At 36.0% G+C, this 26,067-nt stretch overlaps 1 protein-coding gene across 4 annotated transcripts in view; it reads left to right on the top strand.

Annotated features, from left to right (window-relative positions):
- JMY (junction mediating and regulatory protein, p53 cofactor) overlaps positions 1 to 25,674 on the top strand; it is a 65,240-nt gene extending 39,566 nt beyond the window's left edge. For 3 of the 4 annotated variants that reach the window (XM_014451384.2, XM_023750454.1, XM_023750456.1), the window contains 8 exons: positions 1,716 to 1,885; positions 12,714 to 12,879; positions 13,267 to 13,454; positions 14,810 to 14,896; positions 15,937 to 16,032; positions 17,125 to 17,719; positions 18,811 to 19,121; positions 22,965 to 25,674. In XM_014451384.2, the coding sequence (XP_014306870.1) occupies positions 1,716 to 1,885; positions 12,714 to 12,879; positions 13,267 to 13,454; positions 14,810 to 14,896; positions 15,937 to 16,032; positions 17,125 to 17,719; positions 18,811 to 19,118 (1,610 nt within the window). In that variant the 3' untranslated portion in view covers positions 19,119 to 19,121; positions 22,965 to 25,674. The remainder of the gene's footprint in view (positions 1 to 1,715; positions 1,886 to 12,713; positions 12,880 to 13,266; positions 13,455 to 14,809; positions 14,897 to 15,936; positions 16,033 to 17,124; positions 17,720 to 18,810; positions 19,122 to 22,964) is intronic. The other variant, XM_023750450.1, reaches the window with a different exon arrangement.
- The last annotated feature ends 393 nt before the right edge of the window (positions 25,675 to 26,067 follow it).

Below are 26,067 nucleotides of genomic sequence, written 5' to 3'. Positions count from 1 at the left end.
CATATACTTTATTATTCTGCCACCAGTCATCATCTCCTACTTCATGTCTATTTCAAGTACACATGAAAATACTTTACATTTAAAAATACATTATATTAAGATGAGATATTGCTATAGAACTTGCAGGCATCAAAAGGATAATAAAGAAAATGCTACAGACAACACTTCACATGCAAATTTAACAAAGGTGAAATGGAAGAATTCCCTGAAAAACACAAACTACCACAATTCATACAAGTTGATAATAAATAACGAATATTTTTATAACTATTAAAGATATTGGATTTGTAGTTTAAAATCTTTCAAAAAAGAATTTTTTAGGCCCAAATGGTTTCACTGGCAAATGTTACCAAATATCTGAATAGTAATGCAGCTCTTTCTACACAATCTATTCCAGAAAATAGAAAAGAAAAGGAACACTTCCAATTTATATTAAATGAGACCAGCAATGCCCTACATCCAAAACTACACAAAAACAGTACAAAAAAGAAGAAAACGATAGACCTACATTCTACATAGATGCAAAAATCCTCAACAAAATATTGGCAAATTTTAAAATATTTAAAAATTAACAATCATGACCAAATGGGGTTTATCCTTCCTCATTCAGTATGTGAACATCAATCAATGCATTCTACTGTCTTGAAGGTCTAAAGCAGTGGTTTTTAACTGGCTGTGATGTGTCACACAAAAGGACACGGAGCAGTGTCTGGAGACATATTTGGTTTTCACAACAGCATAGTGTATTGCTAGCATCTTGCCAGCAGAGGCTAGAGATGGTGTTCGACATTCTATGTTGCACAGGACAGCCCACCATAATGGCTAAGAATTTTCTGGCTTATAATGTCAAAAGTGCTGGTGTTGAGAAATTCTAGTCTTAATTTAAAAAAAGCATGATCAGTAGATGTTGAAAAAGCATTCGGCAAAATATAAGATCACATGTGCTAAAAAAAACTCAGCAAACTAGGAACAGAAAGGAATTTCCTTAAATTAATAAAGTGCATCTACAGAAACCCTAAAGACATCATCTCAGTTAATGGTAAAAGACTAAATACCCCATAAACTAGGTAAAAAGTCAAGAAATGTTCACGCTTGCCATTGCTATTGAATGTAATATAGTAAATCTTAGCTGGTTGTAATAAGGTGAGAAAAAGAAATAAAATGTATATAGTTTGGAAAGGAAGAAATATAATAGTCCTTCCTATTCACAGATGATAACATTGTTTATGTAGAGAATTATATGGAATCTATTTTCTAAACTCTTGGAACTAACAAGTTACTTTCTCAAGGTCACAGGAAATAAGGTCATCCACAGAAGTGAATTTTAGTGGGACTTAAATAATTTTAAATAATCTTGAATATTTCAACTAAGATTTCCAGGAAAAATGTATAAACCATCACAGAATAAAGTTTATATAGAAACTTTGAAAGTAATGACACTGGACATGTGAAAGAGCATTTTTAAAGTTAATCTGACAACTTAGTTTCATATTCATAAAGTTATTTCTGAGGAAGATTATTTAAAATTTTTATAGAAGACATTAGAATCTAAGATATTGTTGAATAATATTTTAGAGCCATTATAAGTAAATTATCATGGGGGTAGGATTTGGGTGTTTATCTTTGAGTATGTGGTTAGTGAAAGCTAAGTCTTTCAAATTCTTTAGTATCAAGTTGTTTTATATCTTAATGTCTTTAAAAATTGTTATTAATAGCTGTGTACGATCGAATGCGAGCAGATCAGAAGAAATTTGGTAAAGCATCTTGGGCAGCAGCCGCTGAACGTATGGAGAAACTCCAGTATGCAGTTTCTAAGGAGACGCTGCAGATGATGCGAGCTAAAGAGATCTGTTTGGAACAGAGGAAACATGCACTAAAAGAAGAGGTAACAAAAATGCAGAAAGATAAAAAAATTTTTAAAACTTAAGATTTAATTTTATCTTCGTACAAGACTGACATTTTTCTGATTCTACAATCAACTGTTTATTTTGCACTGACTCCATTAGACAATAATACTCATGATGGGGCCTATGATTTGAGGTGCCATTAATAGAAAAGTTAGATACATATGGTATTTTCACAGCATCACCGTGGGAATATAGGCATCAATGCACTATTAAGACAAAAAGGAGGTCTACGTTAGAATTCCTTTGCTTTCTTTTAAAATTTTTATACTGTAATGTTCAAAGCTTTCCGACAATTATTAAAGTTTCACTGCCTAGGGAAATTTAGCAAAAATCCTAGGGCAGTAACATTTTATTAGACTTCATTATATTATGCTCAGACCATTACCTTTGGAACTTTCATTTTATTTCTTCTGGAACAAAAAAAGGTTAATAGAGGTCCAATTTTCTTGACTGGGCTTTAATTTTCTCTTCATGTATACAAAAAAGAAAGAAAAAGCTATAGAAATCCTTGAAAAGGGTTTCTTAAAACCTACCTAAAATGAACTTCTAAAAATTAATTTTTTTTCATTCTCATTCTGTTTATCAGTGGTTTTAGTATACCTTGTAGGGTCCAAAACAGCACTTGATATACCATTGATGCCCAAATCTTGCTTGAAAATATTGCAACCATTAAATGTATACTAAATGTGTACCTTCTAAACCATTAGTTTTGAAATACTATTATATATTTTATGTTTTATTATTAAACTCAGCCAGAACAAATAGTTTTTTATAAAATAGTACTTAACTATCTACAATGGTGTATGCTGCTAGTTTTTCTAAGTATTAGAAGAAGCAAATGTTATGGTCTAGGAATACGTACAGTATTTTTGAAAATCAGGAAAGTATATAGTTTTAATAGTGAATGAAGATTAAAACTAGTATTAGGGATGGATCTAAGCAGGTGTTCTAGATAGTAGGTAGTAACATTTGATGGTTTAGGCACAACTATTCAGTTTGTGCGTTGTACCCAGAGTTAAAACTCAAAATACTAGCATATCAAAGATGAAAAGCAGTCAAATTATTAAATAAATTTTGGAAACCAAACTCCTTCATTTCCCCGTATAGCAGGTCTTCCTCAAATCTCTCCTTTCTGCTAAGGGCGCATGGTTCTTCAAGATACTCCAGGCCCAAAACCTTAGGGTCATCTTTAACTCTTCCCTTTCTTTTGCCTCCTTTTTCTGCTTGTTAGAATTCTACCCAACTAAAATGTCCCTGCTCAGTTTATTCATTTAATAACTATTTGTTAAATGTTTTTAATGTTTTTGCTAGGAATTATAATAGGTGATGGGGATGAAGACATGATTAGTACTCCCTCCCCCCTTTTCTTTAAGCATAAAAAGGTGCAGTCCTGGTGTTTTGAGTTCTTAGAGTATGGTGGGTAAGACATGGGCAGTGTGCGAATGAGCTGTGAGATAGACAGGTATCATTATATGTAAAGTGGACCCTTGGAGGAATATTCCACTTTGACCCAAAGGACATAGGTGAAGAGAACTACATGTTGCAGGAGTCCTAGTAGAGGCAGGAAAAGTCAGCCTAGTTATCTGGAGGAGAGTAAGAAAGGAAGTTGGAAAGTAAGCAAAGTTTAGGGTTGGCCTTCTATGCCCTGCCAAGGAATTTGAATTTTACCCTAAAAACAGTATAGAGCCATTGTAAGATTTTAATCAAGGAGTAACATGGTCAGATTTGTTTTTATGAAATATTATTCTGGGCAGTTTCTAGAGAATTGATTTGAAAGCCATTCTTAAATCCTTAACCCATTTTCTTTACAAAGGAAACTTTTCAAATTGCATTTCTCATAATTTGGATCTTTAATTCAGTAATGAAAGAGGTTTGAGTTAAAGGCAATAGGAAATTGAGAAAGATTAAACTTACATTTTGTTTTGATAACCTGAAATTGCTGCTTTTAAAGCTACTCAGGATTTCAGGGTATTTCTAGGCAGCTGAGAGCTTGAGGTCCAGATTGCACAGGTCTGGCCTCCTCCTGAATGGACATGAGCTTGTGCTTTTGTTCAGATAGCACTGCAGTCATCTTGAATAGACTTGTAGAAGAGGCAAGAAGTATGGATTTTTGTTGGACAGAGGAGAATGAGCTGGATTAGGCAACTGAATTTATACTAGCTATTTTAAGAGAGGAATTATACTTCAGAAGGATTAGATAAGAATAAAATTATTTGCTTCATCATTAGATTTGTAGTACTTTGTAGCTCAAAATGATTTTTAAATCGTATTTTGAGACATACTTCATATACCATATAGTTTTCCCATTTAAAGCGTAACTAAGCAATACAGTCAACTGCAGAATATTTTCATAACCCCCAAAATAAACCTGTGTCCATTAGTAGTCTTTCTTCATCTCCCCTCCAAACCTCCCCCAGACCTAGGCAATAACTAATCTACTTTCTGTCTCTCTAAATTTTCTATTCTGGACATTTTACTGTAAATGGAATTATAAAATATGTGGTTTTTTTACTTAGCACGTTTTCAAGGTTCATCCATGTTGTAGCATGCATCACTTGAAAGCAAAGCATTTTTATTATGCCTTTTGTTATGTTATAACAAATTTACATTATCACCACCAATGCTTCTTACAATTTGTCTTTGTATCATAGCCATCCTGGTGGGTGTGAAGTGGTATCTCATGGTTTTGACTTGCATTCCCTAATCGCATTGATGTTGAGTATCTTTTCGTGTGCTTACTGCCCACTTAACATATCTTCTTTAAATAAACATTCAGATCTTTTGGCCATTTTTAAATTTTTTTTATTACTAATTTGAAAGTTCTATACAAGTCTTTTATCAAATACATATATAATTTGTAAATTTTTGCTCCCATTCTGTGGATTGACTATATTGTTTTTTAAAACATTGAGTATATTTGTGAAAGTAGTACATTTTTGTCTGTAAAGAAAAGCAAAATGTCCCTGCTTACCTATACATATGAAAGCCTAAGCAACCATTACGACGGAACAACCAGTCACTATTACGCACACTGACCACCAGGGGGCAGGCGCTCAATGCAGGAGTTGCCCCCTGATGGTCAGTGCGCTCCCACAGAGGGAAGCTCTGCTCAGCCAGAAGCCATGCTCACAGCTGGCGAGGGCAGCTGCGGCGGCAGCCCGGCGCCCAGCCCCAGTTCGGGCTCCTCCCTGGCCACCTACCGCTTGGCGCACTGCTATGTCCCTCAGGGGATGTCCGACTGCGGTTTATGCCCAATCCCTGCAGGCCATTGCGAGAGGGATGTCCGACTGTGAGAGGGTGCAGGCCGGGCTAAGGGAACCACCACCACCACCACCACCACCACCCCCTAGTGCACCAATTTCATGCACCGGGCCTCTAGTATTAATATAGCTTTATGAAACATTTTGGGCTTAGGAGGCATACCAAGACAGTTCTCATTGACATTTTAAAAGTGCATATGCTTGCCTCTTGTTTAAAAAATAGTATATGAGCCCTGGCTGGTGTAACTCAGTGGTTAGGGTGTCATCCTGTGCACCAAAGGGTCATGGGTTCAATTCCTAGTCAGGGCACATACCCAGGTTGCATGGCATGTATGGGAGACAACTGATAAATGTTTCTCTCTTTCCCTCTTCCTCTCTCTAGAACCAATGAAAAAACATATCCTCGGGTGAGGATTTATTTTTTTTTTAAGTGTAGAGGTATCGTGGTCGTGATCTAGAAAGAAATTTTTTTGTTAATGAAGTTAAAATTGTAGTTTTATTTTTCCCTTACATTTTCATATTTGCTGCTATTGTTAAAGATAAAATTGGATCTTTTTGTTACTAGCTGTCTGGAATTTTCTTCTAAGTTCCAGAACTTTTGAAACTTAAAATCCTAGCACTTCATTGCCTGTGAAGTAGAGTATCACTCTTTGTCTTCATCACATTGACTAGCTTTATTCTAAGCAGACTGACATTGAGTTGTTCTGACAACATAGGGAATCATAAAATATGTGGTTTTATTTAGCATGTTTTCAAGGTTCATCCATGTTGTAGCATTCATCAGTACTTTTTTGTTATGTTTGTTTTAGGGTGCCTAAAAGAGCTGCTGAGTGTAAGGTTTCTGATTGCAGTACTTGCTATTGCAGGAACGTTATTCTTACTGGAATTGGTCTAGGGTGGTAGAGGAAGTTAAAATGGGCCCTGAGAATCTGGGATGATGATTATCTGTGGGTCATTTTCCTTGGAGCCATCCTGTTACCTTAACAGTCTGTTTTTTAACGTTCTGGATTGTGTTTGAATCTTCAAAGGTTTTGGTAAAACTGCCAGTTAGTCATTCTTGCCAAGTTTATGATTGTTGTGTGTATATAATATATGCATTGTGCTTTTTATATGCGTCTGTGATGATTTACTATACAGTTTTATTAGCGTTAATTTAAGGTGACCACATTACTCATGAGAAACAGAACAAATGTCAGTTATTAAGCCCATCCCAAACAAACGCTTGCCAGTGAAGACCTTGTGATACAGTACTACCCTGTGATTTAAGTGATGGGGAGACTTTTGTTCTTTTAAAAAATGTCACTATGTTGTGTTTCCTTAGGTTATTTTGAAGACAAAAGACTTCTTCCTGATGTGAGAAAACACTTTAAAAATAGCAATTAAATTGAAAATATTTAGTAATATTTGACATGAGTATAATGCTGAACTTGAAACAAAATTTCTAAATTAACACTGAAATATTAAATGTCACCTGGGCAAGCAAAATTCTATTTAAATTTTAAATTTTCTTAACACTATCTAGTATTCAGAATAAGTATGATGCCTTTTACTCTATCTCCTTTTTAACTGTTTCTGAGTCTTGATTATAGCCATTCTTACCCTTTTTAGGTCACAGACAATTTATCCCTTTAATGATTTGAAAGCGAGGAACCCTGTACTCAGAGAAATACACATATGCACAGCTTTGCACACAAATTTAGTAGGTTCCCAGATCATCTGTATCTGAGCCTCTATCTGCTGGTGTTCAAATTTTTCCATCAAAAACTCTTGAAAATATCATTGCCCTTTTGGCCCGATACTTTTGAAAGGGTGAGTTCAATTAGTTGTGACTATTTTATTCCACACTTTCAATAGTATATTCCCCATCAATCCAGATTTTAAAACAATAGCACAGTCTATCCAGATACATCTTTAATTTCAGATATTATTACTTACAGATCACATCAGATTTTAAACCACTGAACAAGGTTAAGCTACATATAATCACACAGGGTTAGGAGTAGGATATATTTTAGAAGTATCATTAAAATAATGTTTATTAATGAAATAAGGGATTCTTTTTATAGTTATTAATTGAAATAGATACTAAAATTAAAATGCCATCATGAAACAAATCATATATCTCAATTAATTTGTGGACTGTTACCTTCTGTTGACCATAGGGAATTAACCAGAAAACCCTTTGGATTCCAGTCCTTGTGGTTGAAAGTTCTAAAAATATACCAATGTGCTTTCTTGTCTTGGCAGAGGATTTTAACCATTCCCATTCATATTTTTAAAACTGATTCTTTGAGGTCATCTCTATGAATATACATAAACTTCTAGAATATTGAGCTGATTATATTTACCAATCCTGACGCTAGTTCCTTTTATTTCATTATTTTGTCTTGCTCCTAAAAGCATATGGCTAAATTATGATTAATTAAGGTTATAACCCTCTATGTCAGTTTATTTAAGTCACTAGTTATTGACTAGAGGCCCAGTGCACGAATTCATGCACAGGTGGGGTCCAGCTGGCCCGCCCTGATGGGAGCTGATCGGGGCCCGGGCCGGTGGCGGGGAGGGGCCACGGGTGGTTGGCCGGCCAGTCCCGCCCCCAATCGGACTGGTTGGCTGGCCGCAGTGGGCATCATAGCGACCAGTCGTTTCGGCGTTCCGGTTGCTGGCTTTTTATATAGAGAGATTATTGAGCACTTATAGTATACTATAGTGAGCATGAGCTTATGATATAGACAGAGATCTTCAACAGAACTTCCTTCAGTGATGAAAATGTTCTACATCTGCACTTTCCCATAAGCTAAGCTACTAGCCATATTTGTATTGAGCCCCTGAAATGTGGCATATATGACAGAGGAGCAGAATTTTTTATTTTAAATTATTTAAATAGCCACATATGGCTTGTGGCTGCTAAATTGGACAGAGTTACAGATCCCACCTTGGGTGAATTATTTAACTTCTCTATAAAATAGAAATAATATATACCTTCTAGGAGAGTTATGAGTTCATGTATATAAGTCATTTAGCAAAGTGCCTGGCATAGAGTCAGAACCCAAAAATAAACATTTGATATTATTGTGATCTGTGTTAGTTAACTGTGCATGTATCATGGAAGGGAATACAGAGGTGGGGAAAATGTAATTCCCATGTTTAAGATGTTTGTTTTTCGTATGGGCCTTTCCAAAAAGTTTCAACCTCAAGGACATAGGTGGGGAAGCCAGAGTGCTTGTTGAGGCAGAAATACTGGTTTTGTGTTTTTAATTTTTTTATCAGTAAGCAGATAGAGTCTGTTTCATCATATCTGTACAGTAGATATTTCAGTCTCTAAGTACAGAAAGCTAGGTTCCACTCCAAAAGCTCTAATGTTAATTATGGAATTCCATTTTTACTATCTAAGTTATATTTTGATAGTGGTTACAAAAAAAAGTTTTAAATGTTTCAGGCCCTGTCCTTAGTGCTTAATGTGTATTATCTCAATTCCCAAACATAACCCTTTGTGCTATAAACCCATAAGTCATTATCTGAAACCCCCAAGACCAGATATGTTTCAGAATTCTTAGTTTTTTCGATTTTAGAAAGCCAGTTGAGGGCATGTAACTACTGGACAAGTGTTAGCATTTCAGTAATGAAACATATAGATATTTATATTAAATGGAATAAATAGGGACTCACATCAAGTCAGATCATATTTTCCTACAAATGGATGGTGAGATTAGGTTTCGACATCAAAGAAATTACGGATATTTCCAATTTTAAAATATTTCTGAAATGTGGAATTTTAGATAATTCTGTCAGCTTGTATGTATTTCCCTATTCGTGCAGCTGTTATGGTGGAACACCAGGTTTGTCTGGTTATAAGTCTCATGTTCTTTTCATCTTTTCCACATAAAAGGGCTAGTCTTGATTGAATGCTTGCTGAGCTTGCCTTTAATGTTATTTCTTTTACACTGTGCACTATTTTTATGACTACTCTTTGAACCCGTGCTTCATTTCTTGTTTACTGCCATCTTCTCTGTAACTCACATAGTGGTGAGTGCTCAGTGAGTATTTGTTGGCTACTATATTGGCTCAACCCATAGATACTCTGTTTTTCACAGCCCCTCACATGTTGTGGGGTTTTCTAGCACAGTAGAGAAAAAGGCAGGACAGGGCCATCGGTCTTTATGTAAATGACTTTACATGTGTTTTTATGATATAGTACGGTCAGTAAAATAGGTACACATGAAAACTACTATATTATTATTGTGCAGGGGGGAATGATTATCTGTGGGGTCAACAGTGTATGATGTACTTATGTGGATATAAGGATGTCGACTAATACTTCCTGTACTTCCATTTCCTTGCTAGATTTACTGCAGAAACATTTTTCTTTGTTTCCTTTTCCATATTTATTGGAATAGTGCTCCCTACTTTTGTCTAAGTCAGTGGTTCTCAACCTGTGGGTCTCGACCCCTTTGGCGGTCGAATGACCCATTCACAGGGGCCGCCTAAGACCATCCTGCATATCAGATATTTACATTACAATTCGTAACAGTAGCAAAATTACAGTTATGAAGTAGCAACGAAAATAATTTTATGGTTGGGGGTCACAACATGAGGAACTGTTTTAAAGGGCCAGAAGGTTGAGAACCACTGGTCTAAGTGGAAAGACCATCCTCGTAGGAATTGGTAGAATTGAGCTCATTCTAACGTTGCTAGTACTACTTAGGTTACCTTAGGAAGTCACAGTTTGGTTTGGGATCTTGATTTCAAAAGTTTATTTAGAAGGGTGAAATGAACAGAGTTTTTTCATTGGCATTGATTGTCTTTTTTTCTTGAACACTTAACCTGCTCTTTAGACTTCCTCCTTGTCAGGGGAAGCACTGCCCCCCAGGTTCCATCTGTGGCACCTTCCTTCTCTGCATGGCTCCATTGCTCACAATTAGTGCTCCATCCACTCTGGATTCCCATTCCCTTAGTTCTGTGGCTGTCATCTGAGTTAGGCACCAGGAAAAAAGTCAGTCTGGAAATTTCAGATGTTACAGGGAAGAGATTTGGAGCAATGTGGCCTTCGCATACCTCTCCATGCCTTTCAGTGAGAATTTCCCCACCATGTTGAAGTTTAGATAAACCTCTCAGCACCATTTTGCCCTCTCAAGATTTCCCTGGCTTGTCTTTAACCCCCTTCTCCTTAGCTTATCCCATGAAAGTCCTCTCTACGTCTCTTTAACTTTTCCTGAGACCCATCACTGCCCTATTGTTTGTTCTCTCAGAGTTTGGTACTTAACAGATTTCTTGTCTGTGCTTCTGTCCCTCATGAGGTTTCGGCCTTCTTTTGAACCCAGCCATGCCAAATACACTTCTGGACTCCCTTGCTCTGAAGAGAACTCACTAAGCCAGAAAATTGGGGATGAGATCACTTATTGTAAAAGAATACCCCTTCCTTTCTTTGCTATTTGCTGTACTCTGGTATCATTATTCACCTCAAATGCTTTTAAGGTACTTGGGCCCTGGGCAGGAATTGGAGTATTGTTCTACTTGTAATTGAGACAACTGACAATGTACAGGTATGTCAGCAGGGGACTTTGAACTTCCTTCCTTAGCCAAAGTATGGGACAGGAGTCTGGTAGTTAGCACATGTCATAATAAGTGGCAGATAAATGGTCACTTCTGGCTGGCGAGAACTAGAGGTAGTAAAGATGGGACAGCCCGCGCTGGACAGCATCACTGGAGAACTGATCATAGATGAAGGTTTTTAGTGATACCTTTAGTGATTCACACTAAGGTTTTACTGATTATAATTCCCCACTTAAGAGAATTAAAGCCTTCTAATATTACACATTCTATCTATTTGTATCATGGGACTGTGGTCTCCAGGACTGGACAAGACCCCCAAGATAGTCTATAAAGGGTTTATAATTTATAGCAAGACTGGGAGTCTTAGCAAAGAAATCACTCCTAGATTCTTTTATGACTTAGGACAAAAGCAGCAGGATTTCATTTTGTCAACATTCTCCTTCATGGGAAACTATAATTAAACCCATTTTGAGTTTGTTCTATATTTATTGTTTGTTACTCATATTCCCTAGTGTAGCAGGATCACTGACTTACAACTTAGATAACTTATTAACTATCTATTTATAAAATGTTTATAAAATTAAATAGCACTGTATTTAATTCATCTGGTTATTTTTAAATGTATACTGTTGCACATTTAGACCCCAGCTTAACTGTTGTTTTGCAGTTCAAAATTTTTATTAGAAGAATTGAACTGTATGGATATCTAAAATGTAAAGGAAGGCTGGAATCTTGTTTAAAAATACTCTTTTTATGTGCTAACATGTTTTACCAACCTCACTAGCCAGAGGGGTTATTTTGTAGCAATGAGAATTCACTGTCTGCTGCCATGGCTGCCCAGGACTATCAGTTAAGTGTGTTCCTGGGATTCTGGAAGCCCCGGTGATGTCTCACTAGAGCTCATAAACATTTCTCTCATTTCCCTCTTTGTTCTCCCCCCACTTCCTATGTTAGTCACTCCTTAGCATGCCACTTGAGCCCAGGGCCTCCTCTCGGTGCTGCTAGTTCCCAGCAAATTGATACCTGTGCCAGGAGTCTCTTGGAACTTCTGAGCTTGAACTTTTAAACTGCCAAAGAGTGGTGCCATGTTCTTAGAAGAAATGTTTTTGGAAGAATACCTACTCTCTCATACCAGAAAACTATTGCCATATTACAGACTCATGAAAAGTTTCTTGCACCTGTCTTTTTCCAAAGAGCCAAATAGAAATATATGGAACCATTATCTAACTTATACTTTTCCTCATGGTGATTTTCTTCTGGTGCCCAGCAAAATATCTTCCCTCTCACTTCAGGACTAAAAACCAACCAACAAAAAATCTCATTCAAGATCACCCAACTACTTGATGAGACATACACAGAAATGTCTGAATCCCTTAGGTTCACTGTAGGACCCTGAGTGTGTTTATTTAGATACTACTAATGATCATTATCAGTAGGTTGCAAGGATTTCCATGGAAAGCAGTTGTCATGCCGCTCTAGCTCACATCCACTCACCTTCTTCTCCAGTCAACAGATCCTAGAAGCCAGCCAGTCTGTGACCTTGGAGCAAAATAAAGCTCTGATGTGTGGTGTTCAGCAGACTTTTCCCCCCTGTTGTGTCTATCCAAGTATGGCCTAATGGTATTCATGTATCTTATATGAAAAGGATAACTGCAAAACTATCAACCTCTTTTTGTCAGTGAAAACGGATGTCATTAATATTTATGTCAAGATAATTAGAATAATATATTATTAACCTAAATATAGATGAGCTGTAACATAAACTTTAAAAACCTTATTTTTATAGTGTTTGCCTAGTTATTTCTGAAACCATATGTTTTAATTATTACTGTTTTTATGTCTTTCAAAAATCTTCATTCTTGCCCACAAGTTTCTTAGAACAATTGCTTTATGGGTTTATCCTGTCTGATTAGTTTTCATTTCTAATTAGAAATTATAACATGACTTTTTTTCTTGTCCCCACCAACTAGAAATATTTTTATTTTCAATACAGATGCAGAGTTTGCAGGGTGGTACAGAAGCCATAGCCCGATTGGATCAGTTAGAAGCTGATTATTATGATCTGCAACTTCAGTTGTATGAAGTACAGTTTGAAATCTTGAAGTGTGAAGAGTTATTGTTGACAGCACAACTAGAAAGCATCAAAAGACTTATATCTGGTATGGTGTACATTTAACCACATAAGTCCACAAAAGATTGAATGCTTTAAAAGAGACTAGAGGCCCGGTGCACAAATTCATGCATGGGTAGGGTCCCTCGACCTGGCCAGCCAACAGGGGGGAGGGACTGTAGGAGGTTGGCCAGCTGCAGGAGGTTGGCTGTGGGAGCGCACTGACCACCAGGGGGCAGCTCCTGCATTGAGCGTCTGCTCCCTGGTGGTCAGTGTGCGTCATAGCTACCGTCGGGTCGTAACGGTTGCTTAGGCTTTTATATATATAGATAATGGCTTTGCCTGAGGTTACAGAGCCAGTAAGTGGATGAGAACCCTGTTCTGTCTCTGCAGTCCACGCTCTTAACCATTACCCTTTGTTGCTATTCTGTACCAGAAAAGAGAGATGAAGTGGTGTACTATGACACTTATGAAAGCATGGAGGCCATGCTGGAGAAGGAAGAGATGGCAGCATCAGTGCATTTACAGAGAGAAGAGCTGCATAAACTTCAGCAGAAAGCACGCCAGCTGGAAGCAAGACGTGGACGGGTTTCAGCCAAGAAAGCCTACCTCAGAAATAAAAAGGTATATAAAAAAAAGGTATAATAGGTTATGTATTTATGAAATTCAGCCTTAATTTTAAATTTTGCTTTTATTCATTACCTAATCCTTGATCCACAGCTAATAATTTTAATCTAGTTTGTCACTAATACTTGTTCATCTTTTAAAATGAAGTAAGTTATTATGGGGGTGCTGCTTCAGAATCCTGCTGGAGTTCCTTGGTAATATGATATATGTAACCTATCACCTTTTTAAAATCTGAAAAAAAATTCAATTTCAAAACACATCTGACCTTTGTTCTGGATAAGGGATTGTGGACCTGTATTCTCATTTTATAGCCAAGGGAACCAAGGTTAAATAAATGACCCAAGAAAAAGTGCTTAGTATGGGGTAAGGTAGGATTCTATCTGAGGTCTGTGTGACCCAGAAGCCTAAGTCAGTATACCACTGTATCATGTCACTATATAGGACTGCCTTTTTTCCCCCAGGGAGACTGCCGTGGACAAGTTCATTTCATGATCAATACTTGTTAGGCAAGAGATTTAACCCAGTGTGGGGGGAGAATATAATATCAACAGTTGCTTTAGAAAAATAGTTTACTGGCTTAAAATGTCATTCCTTAGATGCCTTTCTCTGATTAGAAGAGTAATCTTTGGTATAGCTCTGAGAGTGTTGGGAACTAATGGAAACCCTTTCATCTGGAGGGCTTTCCAAAAGGATGCAGGGAAAATGAAGATTTAGCGTGGTGCCACTAAAATTGCCAAATGGCAGTGCATTATTTTGTAAAGAAGCACATATATCCAATTTTATTATTACGTTTTTGTTTTCACGTGATTAGAAAGAACATAATTCTGACTTTCTAGTCTTTAAGGTCTCTTTTTGTTCTAAAGTCTGTGGCCAGAAGTTTAAGATTTCATAATATGCTTCAAAGCAGTTTGGACAAAATCATGTTCTTTAATTCATCAAAGAGAGTTTAAGAATACAGACTTTAAGCCAGGAGTTGTATATCCTTTTTGCCCAGACAGTTTAAGGAGTACAATAAGACAGAATATTCTGGCCACAGACTTCAGAGCTGAAAGAGACCTTTGAGATTATATAAGGACACCCTCTTCCACTCTGCCTTGCCCCATCCCTCCCCCTCCAAAAAAGGGAAATCAGGACTGGAAGAGAAGTTTTAATAATTTGATAGAAGACTCTTTTTAAGATCTTGATTATTTGGCTTGTGCTGCTTCAGTCTTACAAATGAGAAACCAGAGGTGGTTTATTTGATATTTCGCTATGCAGTTATATGTTAAGATGTGACTTATCACATAAACCCTGGTATGTTGTTTAAATCTTTAAGTTCCACGTATATTAAAACATATTTTATGTGTTTATAGGAAATTTGTATTGCAAAACACAACGAAAAATTCCATCAGCACCTTCAGAGTGAAGAGAACTACAGAACCCATCACACAGTACAACTAGTAAGTTTGTATTCTTGGAGACTTAGAACAAAACTTCGATTTTTACTGTAGTGTCTAGTAACATTACCAGTTGAGCATTGTGCATGAGGGTTTCCTGAAACTTCATGTACACTTTTAGTTTGACGATTCAAGTCATCCTTTAGATTTTGATATAATCATCTAAGGCAAATGTGAGCAGTAAGTCTCATTAGAAATTATATTGTCCAGGACAAAGCTGGTGGGAAAGAAGAGAGAAGCAATAGAATAAGAGAATAATGGATGATAGAATTTGTAAAGGACAGCAGACAAATGGAAGAAAGACAGATTAATGACACACTGGAACCACCATCATACTCCATGTGAAATTATCTGGTCTTGGGGGAAGTAGCCCCAATTTTTTAAAACAAAGCAGAAAAATAAAGTTTCATAACCCATTTGGTTATCTAGAAAGCCTTTTCATTTATTTAATATTTGTTCTGCCTAATGAGACTTAATTAGATGGCTTTTAGTTGATTCAACAATATGAGAAAAAGATTTAATTTTTGTACAGATAACTGCCAGCTATAAGTTATGATAGTAAAGCAAATGATTTATGTATGATGCTGGAACTACTTTTATTTTTTTCTAACTGTTGGTTATATTGGTTGACCTGTGTAATATCTAAATTACTGACCAAGTGTTTATGGATTTATTTTAAGGTCCACTGTTTGAGTTAGCAGAATTAACAGCTATAAGTATTTCATACTAAAATTGTTTAAGCCAGGGCCACAAAAATGAAACATTTTTTAGTTCAGAGATTTTATTCTATTTTACAGAATAAAATTCTTTAATTGGGAGTAAATGAAAAAAATAAAATAGTATTATTTTTACCATTGTGAATTTTAAAATGATAATTTGTTAAAAACGGATAGTGCTTCATGCCATAAAACATTTTGTTTAATGCATCATTCTTCGGGGTTACCCACCTGATATACTGGGAGAACTCTGTTCTTTTTTTTCCCTATTAATGATAAAAAGAAACGGGAAACATCATAATTGAATTACTACTTATTTTTTACCAGAAGAGAGAGAAATTACATGATGAAGAAGAAAGAAAAAGTGCTTGGGTTAGCCAAGAAAGACAGAGAACACTGGATAGACTTCGAACTTTTAAACAGGTAATAAAAGTACAGTAACTATATTGTTTTTCATTGCTACATACACACTACTGTTATAAGATTTCTTTGAGAAAAACTTGGTTTCCCTTTGTTGTTTAGAAAGTAAGTTAGTTTTGATTGCATGGCTACCTTTCCTCTGGTTGTTTCCAGAATTAATATCCTGTGACCCTTGGCTACCACTTCAGTCTAGTATAAGAGGAATGGTCAAAGCCCCTGGGAAGCATGGGTTCCCCTTGAATTATAAATGAATTATAAAGTAATTAGTTTACAGCCAACTCTCCATTTCAAGCATCAACTTGTTATTGATTCCACATACATCAACCTATGGTAGTAATCTATGGAAATGATCAGGACAGAATTAGAGGATCAGCATACATGAGAAATGCTTCAGCAGTTTTCTTACCAGGTGAAACCATGACTCTGGACACTGACATCACAGCAGCTAAATATTTCCTTCGAACTGTGCTTAAGCTGAATGGTTTTAGTTGATAAAACTTCCACTGTCGGAAGCGTTTGATAAAGTCCTATTAGTATTATAGTGAAAAGGGTATTAAGCCTGAGTTAAGCAAATGCATTAATGCTAGGTTTCACTACAATAAAAATATAGAATGAGAGTTGTTATGTCACTCAGTACTCCCAAAAATTTTATCTGTAAGCATTTGAAAATACATGTAAGAAACTAATAGTCCCTTAGCTTTCTGCACATATATGTTTACATCATTTATGTTGTGTAATTTACATTCCTATTATTTTTTTCGTTTAAATTCATAATTTTATTCAGTAAAGACCTTTTTTTAATAGTGGTAATTTTGAATAGTTGCTTAAGTTGATAAGAGGATTACAAGATCTTGATAAAGGATTTGATGATGAGCAAACGTTAAAGAGTTTGGTGATAACTGTTTGAAAGTTACTACACTTTGGTATTCTGGTTTTCTGTATAACTGTATTACAATTTTGTATTACAAAAGTTTCCCTGAAAATTACAAAAGCTCCAAAAGAACATCTTTCACTTGAGAGAGAAAATAGATAGCCAATTGTTCATAAATCATTTTAACATAATTTAACCAGTTATGACAACTTCTGTTTTTTTAGAGGTACCCTGGCCAAGTTATATTTAAGTCAAGCAGATTGCGACTGGCTCATGCAAGAAAAAGTGCCGCTAGTCCTGTGCCCTGCGAGGACCAATGCAACTCTATGCCAGGAGCACTGCAGATAGAAGAGAAAAGTGAAGAGGTGCAGAAAGGAAGAGGCAAGCTTGGGTCATCACAGACAGCAGAAGCCCAAAGCCTCATACAACTTGAAGATACTTCATTAGTACAACTTGAAGCCACTTCATTACCTCTCAGTGGTGTTACCTCGGAACTGTGCCCCACTGTTTCTCTTTCACTTTTGAATAATATTGACCTTGAACCAGGTTCTATTACCACAGATCCACTCCCACCACCTCTTCCTCCAACACCACCTCCCCCACCACCCCCTCCTCCCCCACCACCACCGCCACCACCTCTGCCTGTTGCTAAGGACATCCCAGAGACACTGGAGAAAGGTCTGCCTAGAGTGGAGGGGAACGAGAAGAGAATCCCTAAATCTGCGAGTGCCCCTTCAGCACATCTCTTTGATAGCAGCCAGCTGGTCAGTGCCAGGAAGAAGCTCAAAAAGACTGCTGAAGGTTTGCAGAGAAGGAGAGGTAAGTTAAAGAGATCTTTTCATGTTCATCTGTTGAAAAAGTGAGGCATAATCAAAGCACTTTTTATTTCACAGGATCTTACGAAGCTTAATACTAGTACATTATTTTATTTCTGGACATTATTTGATAGCGAATAGGTTTTCAAGGTCATAGCAGGGCAGAATTCTCACCAACCCATATCGACAAATTTCTACAGACATAGCAGTGTGTACCTTTAGCTGTTGGGCATATTTTTAAAAATAAATCTTCTGAAGTGATACTTGATCTATTTGGTAATACATAGTAGGAAGCTCCTTTTGTGTAAAAAAAAGTTATTTTAAACCTGGGAAATACAAGAAAGGTATTCACATCGGAAAGCTTAAGTCATTTGGTCAGAACTATCACATTAGGATGGCGTTGGCAGGACAATGTAACATTTGGTCACGTGTTTATTGAGGACCTTAGTATACTCTTCATACAAAGAATCAAAGAAGAATAAGAAGTAATATGTATAATTTCTTGCATGTCACATTATGTGTTAAAGCTGTTTTTTGAAAAGAACAGGAAATCTTGGCCCTCAAGGAGCTTTAGCTTGCATAGAATATTATATAGAACATTTTGCATGTTATATTTTAATCTGAAAGACTATCCTGTAAAATATTTTTACCTTAATCCAAGTAGAATTTCATGTATAAAACAACTAAGTGCAAAATATCACTATAATGAACCAAAATTATTTTTAAAAAATTAAATGTATAACCCAGTCACTTTGGAATTCAGGTTGGGCTGGTGCATTATGGAAATCCTTCAGAAGCCTCACCTATGATACTACTAAAGACCACCTCCTTGCTCCCAATCTGTTCCCTTTTCTCACAGGGGAAATGATAGGAATACCAATAATACCTGACATGGAATTGAGTCTTGGGATTTCTTTTTAGTAAGTGTAATTAGGATGCCCTGTGCTTTGGAACCTTCTGTTCACACTGCATGGGCCATTTTGTAGATGGTGTTTCCAGTGTCATGGGCTATCGAGTCCTACAGTCTAGAGGTTGTAGTAGTTTGACTTTTTATGTGTTATTCTAACTCCAATTGTTTTCTTTCATTTTCTAAAGTGAGCTCACCCATGGATGAGGTGTTAGCTTCCTTGAAACGTGGTAGTTTTCATCTGAAAAAGGTTGAACAACGAACTCTGCCTCCTTTTCCTGATGAAGATGATAGTAATAATATCTTGGCACAAATAAGGAAGGGGGTAAAATTGAAGAAAGTACAGAAGGAAGTTTTGAGAGAATCCTTCACGCTTCTGCCTGACACAGACCCTCTCACACGGAGCATCCATGAAGCTCTTAGGAGAATCAAAGAAGCATCCCCTGAGTCGGAGGATGAAGAGGAGGCCTTGCCTTGCACAGAATGGGAAAACTAACAAGTAAATGTCTTACTTTCTTCAGTAGCGTTGGTAACACAGCTTTTATATTGGATATGATGAGGTCTCTTATATTGAGCCTGAGGTTTATTATTTATTATACAGGCCAATTATAGTTGGGTCATAAATTTGTAAACTTAAGATTTTACTTCTGTAGTTTCTAGAAACTTAATAGGAAAGCACTTTTCAAAGATTCTGCTATGTAAATGCTGTTTTTTATATGGCAGTACAGTCATATCCCAAGTATAGAGGATATTCTTATCTAATACCAGGAAAGTCTTTCAAAACAGAAAAGGCCTTTTCTAACTGAAGCATTTTTATTACAAACATATGCATATTAAATTTTGATGTTTTATTAGCTGCCTGTGAAGGAATTTTCGAAGATCAGTCTAGAAAAGTAATTGTGTTATCTGATTATTTAGCTTTCTAAGCCTTTAAAACTGAGGTTAATCTTTTTTAGGCTTATTATAGTAACTGCATTGTTTAAAATTTTAGTTAACATAATAAATATAAAAATTATACATATACATATCTTATTGAGTACCCCTATGAGTATTGGTTACACATTTGGCATTCTACCAGGGTAATAGAGAGTTATACTCCAGTACATTTTAACGTATTATTTTAATACGTTATTTAATGTATATTTTAATAAGGTAATTTTAAAGTAATGTGGTAATTATAAATTATGTTAAATATATAGAATCAGTAATAATAACATATAAGTTAAATAGTATACAGCTTCACAACATTCATCAAAAGGGGGAGGCTCATAGTCCTGGAGGGAGTAAAGAATAAACATATTCATCAGCACAATTATTCTTTTTGTTGTTGTTACTCCTCACCTTAGGATATTTTTCCATTGATTTTTAAGGAGAGTGGAAGAGAGAGGGAAAGACAGAGAGAAATATCGATGTGAGAGAAACACATTGATTGGTTGCCTCCGCCCTTGACTGGAATCAAACCCGGGACCCTTTAGTCTGCAGGCAACGCTCTATCCACTGAGCCAAACCGACTAGGGCACATCAGCACAACTATTCTTAAACATGCTTGATTATAAGAATTACCTGGAAAGCTTATTAAAAGTGCAGATTCCTGGCCTTCACTCCCCAGGATACTGATGCATATGCAGGAATACATCTGGATTTTGAAGATTTAATACAAAAAAACAAACTGTCATTAATTTTTAGATTGATTACATGTTCAAAGATACTATTTTGGATATCAAATATTACTAAAAGCAATTTTACCTGTTCCACATCTCTCCAGCAGCATCTGCACAGATCAGTAACTTAACAAAATGGGTGGGGGAAAAATCACATATCTCTTAAGTGGTTGCATGTTACCTTTAATGTGCTTGAGCCAACATTCCAGAATACTATGGTCCTGCTGTGGTTTTGGGCTTTTGGTATCCTTTTTTCCAAGAGCGTTATTTATAGAGGTCCTAATTAATAGTCACTCTGTGTGGCATGTTTATGGATCCCAAAATAATTTCAAACCATTTGTGCTTGTACATATATGTATACTATGCTTTGCAGAGGGGTATAAATATATCAGTATATCTACTTGGTGTATGAATGTGTCTCTAGAGACTCAGATCTGTCTTGACAGGGAATCTTTTTGACTGGATATTTATTGTCTTTCACATTACAGTGCTTGCTACCTATTTTTATTGCCTGTCTCCTGCTTATAGCTTCTTGGTGAGCTGCTAAACCTATGCCTGAAACTACCATCTTAGTGCTGATTGGTTAATCCCTCAGGTGGGCCTTCACAGAATGAGTATGTTTAGTCCTTTTATTACAGTTGCCTGCAGTGGCCCAGGCAGGGTGCATGGCCTCCCAGCAGCTGCTCAGGCCAGCCCATCACTGTTTGTCATCTTCCATCCTACCAGATCCTGCCCAGCACAGATACTGCAGCAGTATTTCCTACATTCAAGTGTCCATTATTTATAGCTTTGGGCTGCTAATTTGGCCTTATTTCTGATGTCCAGGATAAATACCACTTTGAAAATTCCCTAAAACTTTTCTTAGAATGATTTTTTTAATGACTGGTATATGTAGTATAATATTGAGAGAAACAATGAAATAGTTCCACAAAATGTATGAGCTCAGATAGCTGTAAAGCTAGTTTTAAAAGACAGTATATCCTACACCAGAAGCAATCTGTAGATTAGCTGTATGCTCCACCGATTGAGCTGGCATTGATGAACAAGCTCCGTTTCACCTGCGTGTGGGCTTGGGAAATCATTTTTAAATGTTTTAGATACTTCTCCACAGATAGCTAAAAAAAAGCTGTAATTTGTATTTCCTGTTATTAATTGGCTTCATTCTTAGAGCTTTTAAATCATTGATGTGATTACATACTTCTTTGAAGAGCTAACTTCTCAAAACTTCATGAAGTAAAGAGTGAAGGTCCCTGTTCTGCCTCACCCTCCTCTAAAAACTCTTCCCAGAGATCGTTATAGTTAACAGTGTCCTTGAAGGGTATTTCTAACATAAGGAAGTACATGTAGTTATATAGACTTTATTCAGTTTCTGATTTGTTTCCTGTGGGGTCCTTTTTTAAAAAAATATTTTTTTATTGATTTCAGAGAGGAAGGGAGTAGGAGAGATAGGAACATCAATGTTGAGAGAGAATCACTGATTGGCTGCCTTCTGCATGCCCCCCACTGGGGATCGAGCCCACAACCTAGGCATGTGCCCTTGACTGGAATCGAACCCTGGACCTTTCAGTCCACAGGCCCATGCTCTATCCAACTGAGCCAAACCAGCTAGGGCCCTGAGAGGTCCTTCTTAAACTGAGGATGTAACTATAATGACTCTGTCCAATAGAAATACAATGTGAGCCTCACATAGGATTTTAAAAGTTCTAGTTATACTTAAAGAAGGTAGAAAAGAATGGGTGAAACTGATTTTACTAATACTTTATTTTACATGTTATATCCAAAATAGTATCTTTCAACATGTTTTCAATATAAAAAAAAATATACAACATAATTCACATTTTTTTGTACTGAATCTTCAAAATCCACTGTATATTTTATACTTACTAGTATAAATTACAGCATAGTACATCTCAGTCTGGATGCTAAATATTCAATGGTTAAAGTGAAATGTCCTATCAAAACAATAAAATTGTATTTAGTAGAAAAAATATTTTCTACCACTTTATATTTTAATTTAAATTAAAAATTCATTTTCTCAGTCATACTCGCCTCATTTTAAGTGCTCAATAGCCACATGTAGCTACAGGGTTAGATAACACAGAACTATAATAAAAGAAGTTAGTATTCTGTTCATGTCAGCTTTTATCTGATAAGTACCAGAACTTTTATATAAATTTTCCTGTTCCATAGGTAAGCTCATAGATATCAAACACAACTATTTTGAATTTTAAAAAGTCTTGGTAAAGCACGCATTTAAAGACCAGTATTAATCCCGTGCTCTAAATGTCAATCTAACAAAAATTGCTCCCTAGTGAATTTTAAAAATGTCATGTAATAGTTCTTATACTGGCAGTTTATTAGGCAAAAATTTTTAGATTATATTTTTCCTTTTTGTATTGACATAAAATGTTATTTTAAAAGAAGTAAAAATAAAAGTGAAAGAATCTTTACAACCTTTTAACAGTGATCAAAACCCATATGTAAATTTTTTCATTTTTATTGCTTTTGAATACAAGCATATCTTTTTTTTTTTTTTTAACTGTCTATATAAATGGCCATTTATAAGGAAAAATCATCAGTGTTCATTCTGGATATTGTTAAAGTTATGAGGGAGCATATGTACATACTACCTTTAATAGGTCATTCTTTTTTTAATACATTGTTATTTCATTTGTAAACAGGTGACTCACGAAAAAGAAAAAAAAACCTGCGGTTGAAGACCGATTCATATTCTTTTGAAAAACAAATTTTAAACACTTGGTTCCAGAATTGGATTCCATTAGATCCAAAGTGTGTTGGCTCAGTGGTGTGAAAAAAGGAAGCACAGTTGGCAAGTTTTTACTTTTTCAGTCATTCCAATAGATGGTGGTTAACATGAGTTTTAGATGTGCAATGTTTCTGACTACAGTGAAGAAGAAGCCTTCAAAGAGATTCCCTTTTTTTTTACCATCTTCCCCTCCTGCCCACCCACTTACATACTTATAGTGGCCAGTAAAGCTAGGGGTTGCTATGAGTTGGAAGAGCACTGGGTGGACAGAGGTCGCCTGTGAGCTGTATTGGGACTGCTTTGAAATCTATTGTTCAGTGCACTGAATAGTCATCTGCTTGAAAATTACAGAGCTTCTTCCATATCAGCTTATATAAATAGTGTGACACTCTGAAAAAGAAGTTTATCATGATAGCCATTGGGACAGGAATTGAAAGAAAATCAGATGATGAAAATTTCCACATTATCTCCAAAGGAATTTTCATAAAGATGTTGAACAATATCTGGAAAGATACAAAACTATGGAGATACATCTATTAATGTGTTTACCACAATATGATACATTTAACATGGCATATTTTTAGAAGACCACACACTCTTACACTTTGTAAGTTTTTGAAGTAAAATTTCCATGCTTTTAAATAGCTCTTCATAATTGTGAATTTATAATAGTTTGAATATTATGTGCAGCTTTGTTTATGAGAAGCAATACTTTGTAATTTGATAATATTTCAAATTATTTTTGGTCTTTTTGTTTGAACTATTGCTTGATTACTGTAATTCAACATGACTTTCCTATTGAGAATCAAAATCAGGATTCTATAATAGGAATGCAGATCTTAAGTCTTTTTATCATGTACCATTTAAGTTTTTATTTTTATGTTCCACAGTAAGAAAAAGTGCTCTACAGATATGCAGAAAAAATTAGACAAACAGAAAAGCCTCTTTAGCTGGCATTTCACATGCTTTGAGTGGAGTTTTTGGATAGAGCCTTTGTTATTGTCACTAAATTAAACATGTATGTAGCTCTAGGTGCCTGTTTTGCTGTAATGGAGTCCTGAAGGATGCGTTTATATGAATGGAGCCATTATGTGTTCTCAGCTGGACTGCTGTGGGCTTAAATGAAGATAGATATGTTGGACTTAGTACAGTACTCTGTAGAGTATTCTGCATAAGATAGATCTTGGCCTTTATATGCAGGGAGGACCGAAGTACCAAAAAAGACTTTTATTTCTTATGAGGCAATTATCTGACCTAGACTCAGAAAGCAGTCCCAGTGTAAAAGCCCTCCAATGAATCGATATTCCAGAGGAAAAAGAAATGCTTGCACCTTTGTCACATTAAAGTGGCATTCCTTGAGAGTAATTATGGAGAAAATATTCTGACATCAGGTCATGTAAAACAAAATCTTTCTGCTTAAATGTTGGTAATATGTTTCACAATACATTGGTTTATTCTAGCACTATTTTCACATCGTGTCTGGGAAGATTGGAGATGTAGATCTAATATAGAAACTAATCTTCATCCCATGATGGTGAGTGGGGGAGATTTTTTCCTATCTACATCCGTAAGGCATTGAAGCATGCTTCCTAACCCAAAGAATGATTGGTTTGATAATGTATTTTTTAAGAAGTTTTAGTAAATTTACAAATCATAAAAAAAATCACATTTCAGTGTTATGCCTTTGGATGCTTGTTTTGTTTTTCATTCATTGACATTTAGAAAAATACAGGAGAATGCAATGTTAAATTAACAGCAAAAGCACTAGAACTCTCATATGTCTAGAGGGAATTGCTACCCATTTGGTGTTACAGCTGCGATTCCAAGGGTCCTGTGATCTCCATGAAGGTTATCTCACACTTGAAGATGAGTAGGTTAGAGCAGCCAGCTATGCTCATTCTCTGGTAAATAACTTTCTTTAACACACTCACTTCCCTTAGAGATTCAGATTCCTACTTCCACAGAATTGCATGTTACTGTAGGTCATCAACCTTTAAGAGTTCTCACAAATAATATTAAAATTTAAAATAACTACCATCGACTTGTCTATTAAGATGAGTTGACCAGTTGAATCCTCATTTTAATTTTAAAGCAGTTTTAGACCCCAACAGGAATTATGTTGACATGGTTAAATTCTTTTTTTTTCTTGCCCCAGTAAGATGAGCACCTTGGGCCTTAGTATTTCATTTGTATATATTTTAGTTATGGTGGTACTTATAGATCACGTTTCCACTTCCAAACTTGGCTATACTGTTTATATGGTTTAAAATATTTGACAGCTCTATTTCTGTTAATGTATCATTGCCATATATAAGAATCTGCGAACAACTGCTTGCTTGTGCTGAATCAGTTTAGAAGTTAATTTACTAATCTGGCCTCAACTACTATATATTTATAATAGGGAAACAAGTAGGTGGTGATCTGGGGGATGTTTTGAGGACAGTATTACTTACTGCTCACTTAAATGTCAATGTTAACTATTTCTTCTAATGCAACTAAAATTATGTATATATAACCAATGTGGAATGTATAGAAAAGGTATTCCTAATGATTTAAAATCCCAATGGTACTATATTGTAGCAATATGAAGAAATGCCTGGCTAAAAAAGATTTTTAAAAGATGAGCAACTGTCTTGCTTACTTGATGTATATTTTATAGGCTTATTGAGTTTGTGAGCAGCACAAAAGCAATCATTCCTTAATTCTTCATTGTGAAACTTAAACATTTCTATAAAATGCATTTTCAAATAGACTTTTAGACATGACTATGACACTTGATCAGGTGTAGTATTTCCATAGTGGGACTGTGGGGCTTTTCTATGAAACCGTAGAAAAATTTCAGCACTTTTATGTAACTAGAGGCCCGGTGCATGAGATTCATGCATTTGGGGGCATCCTTCAGCCTGGCCTGCTCCCTCTCACAGTCCAGGAGCCCTCAGGGGATGACCAACTGACAGCTTAGGTCCACTTCGTGCGGAGCGGGCCTAAGCAGGCAGTCGGACATCCTTAGTGCTGCC

Source organism: Myotis lucifugus, unplaced genomic scaffold (assembly GCF_000147115.1).
Source record: "Myotis lucifugus unplaced genomic scaffold, Myoluc2.0 scaffold_0, whole genome shotgun sequence".
Lineage (NCBI taxonomy): Eukaryota > Metazoa > Chordata > Mammalia > Chiroptera > Vespertilionidae > Myotis > Myotis lucifugus.
The sequence above is the reverse complement of the archived record's forward strand: the minus strand, read 5'-3'. Positions and strand labels throughout refer to the sequence as shown.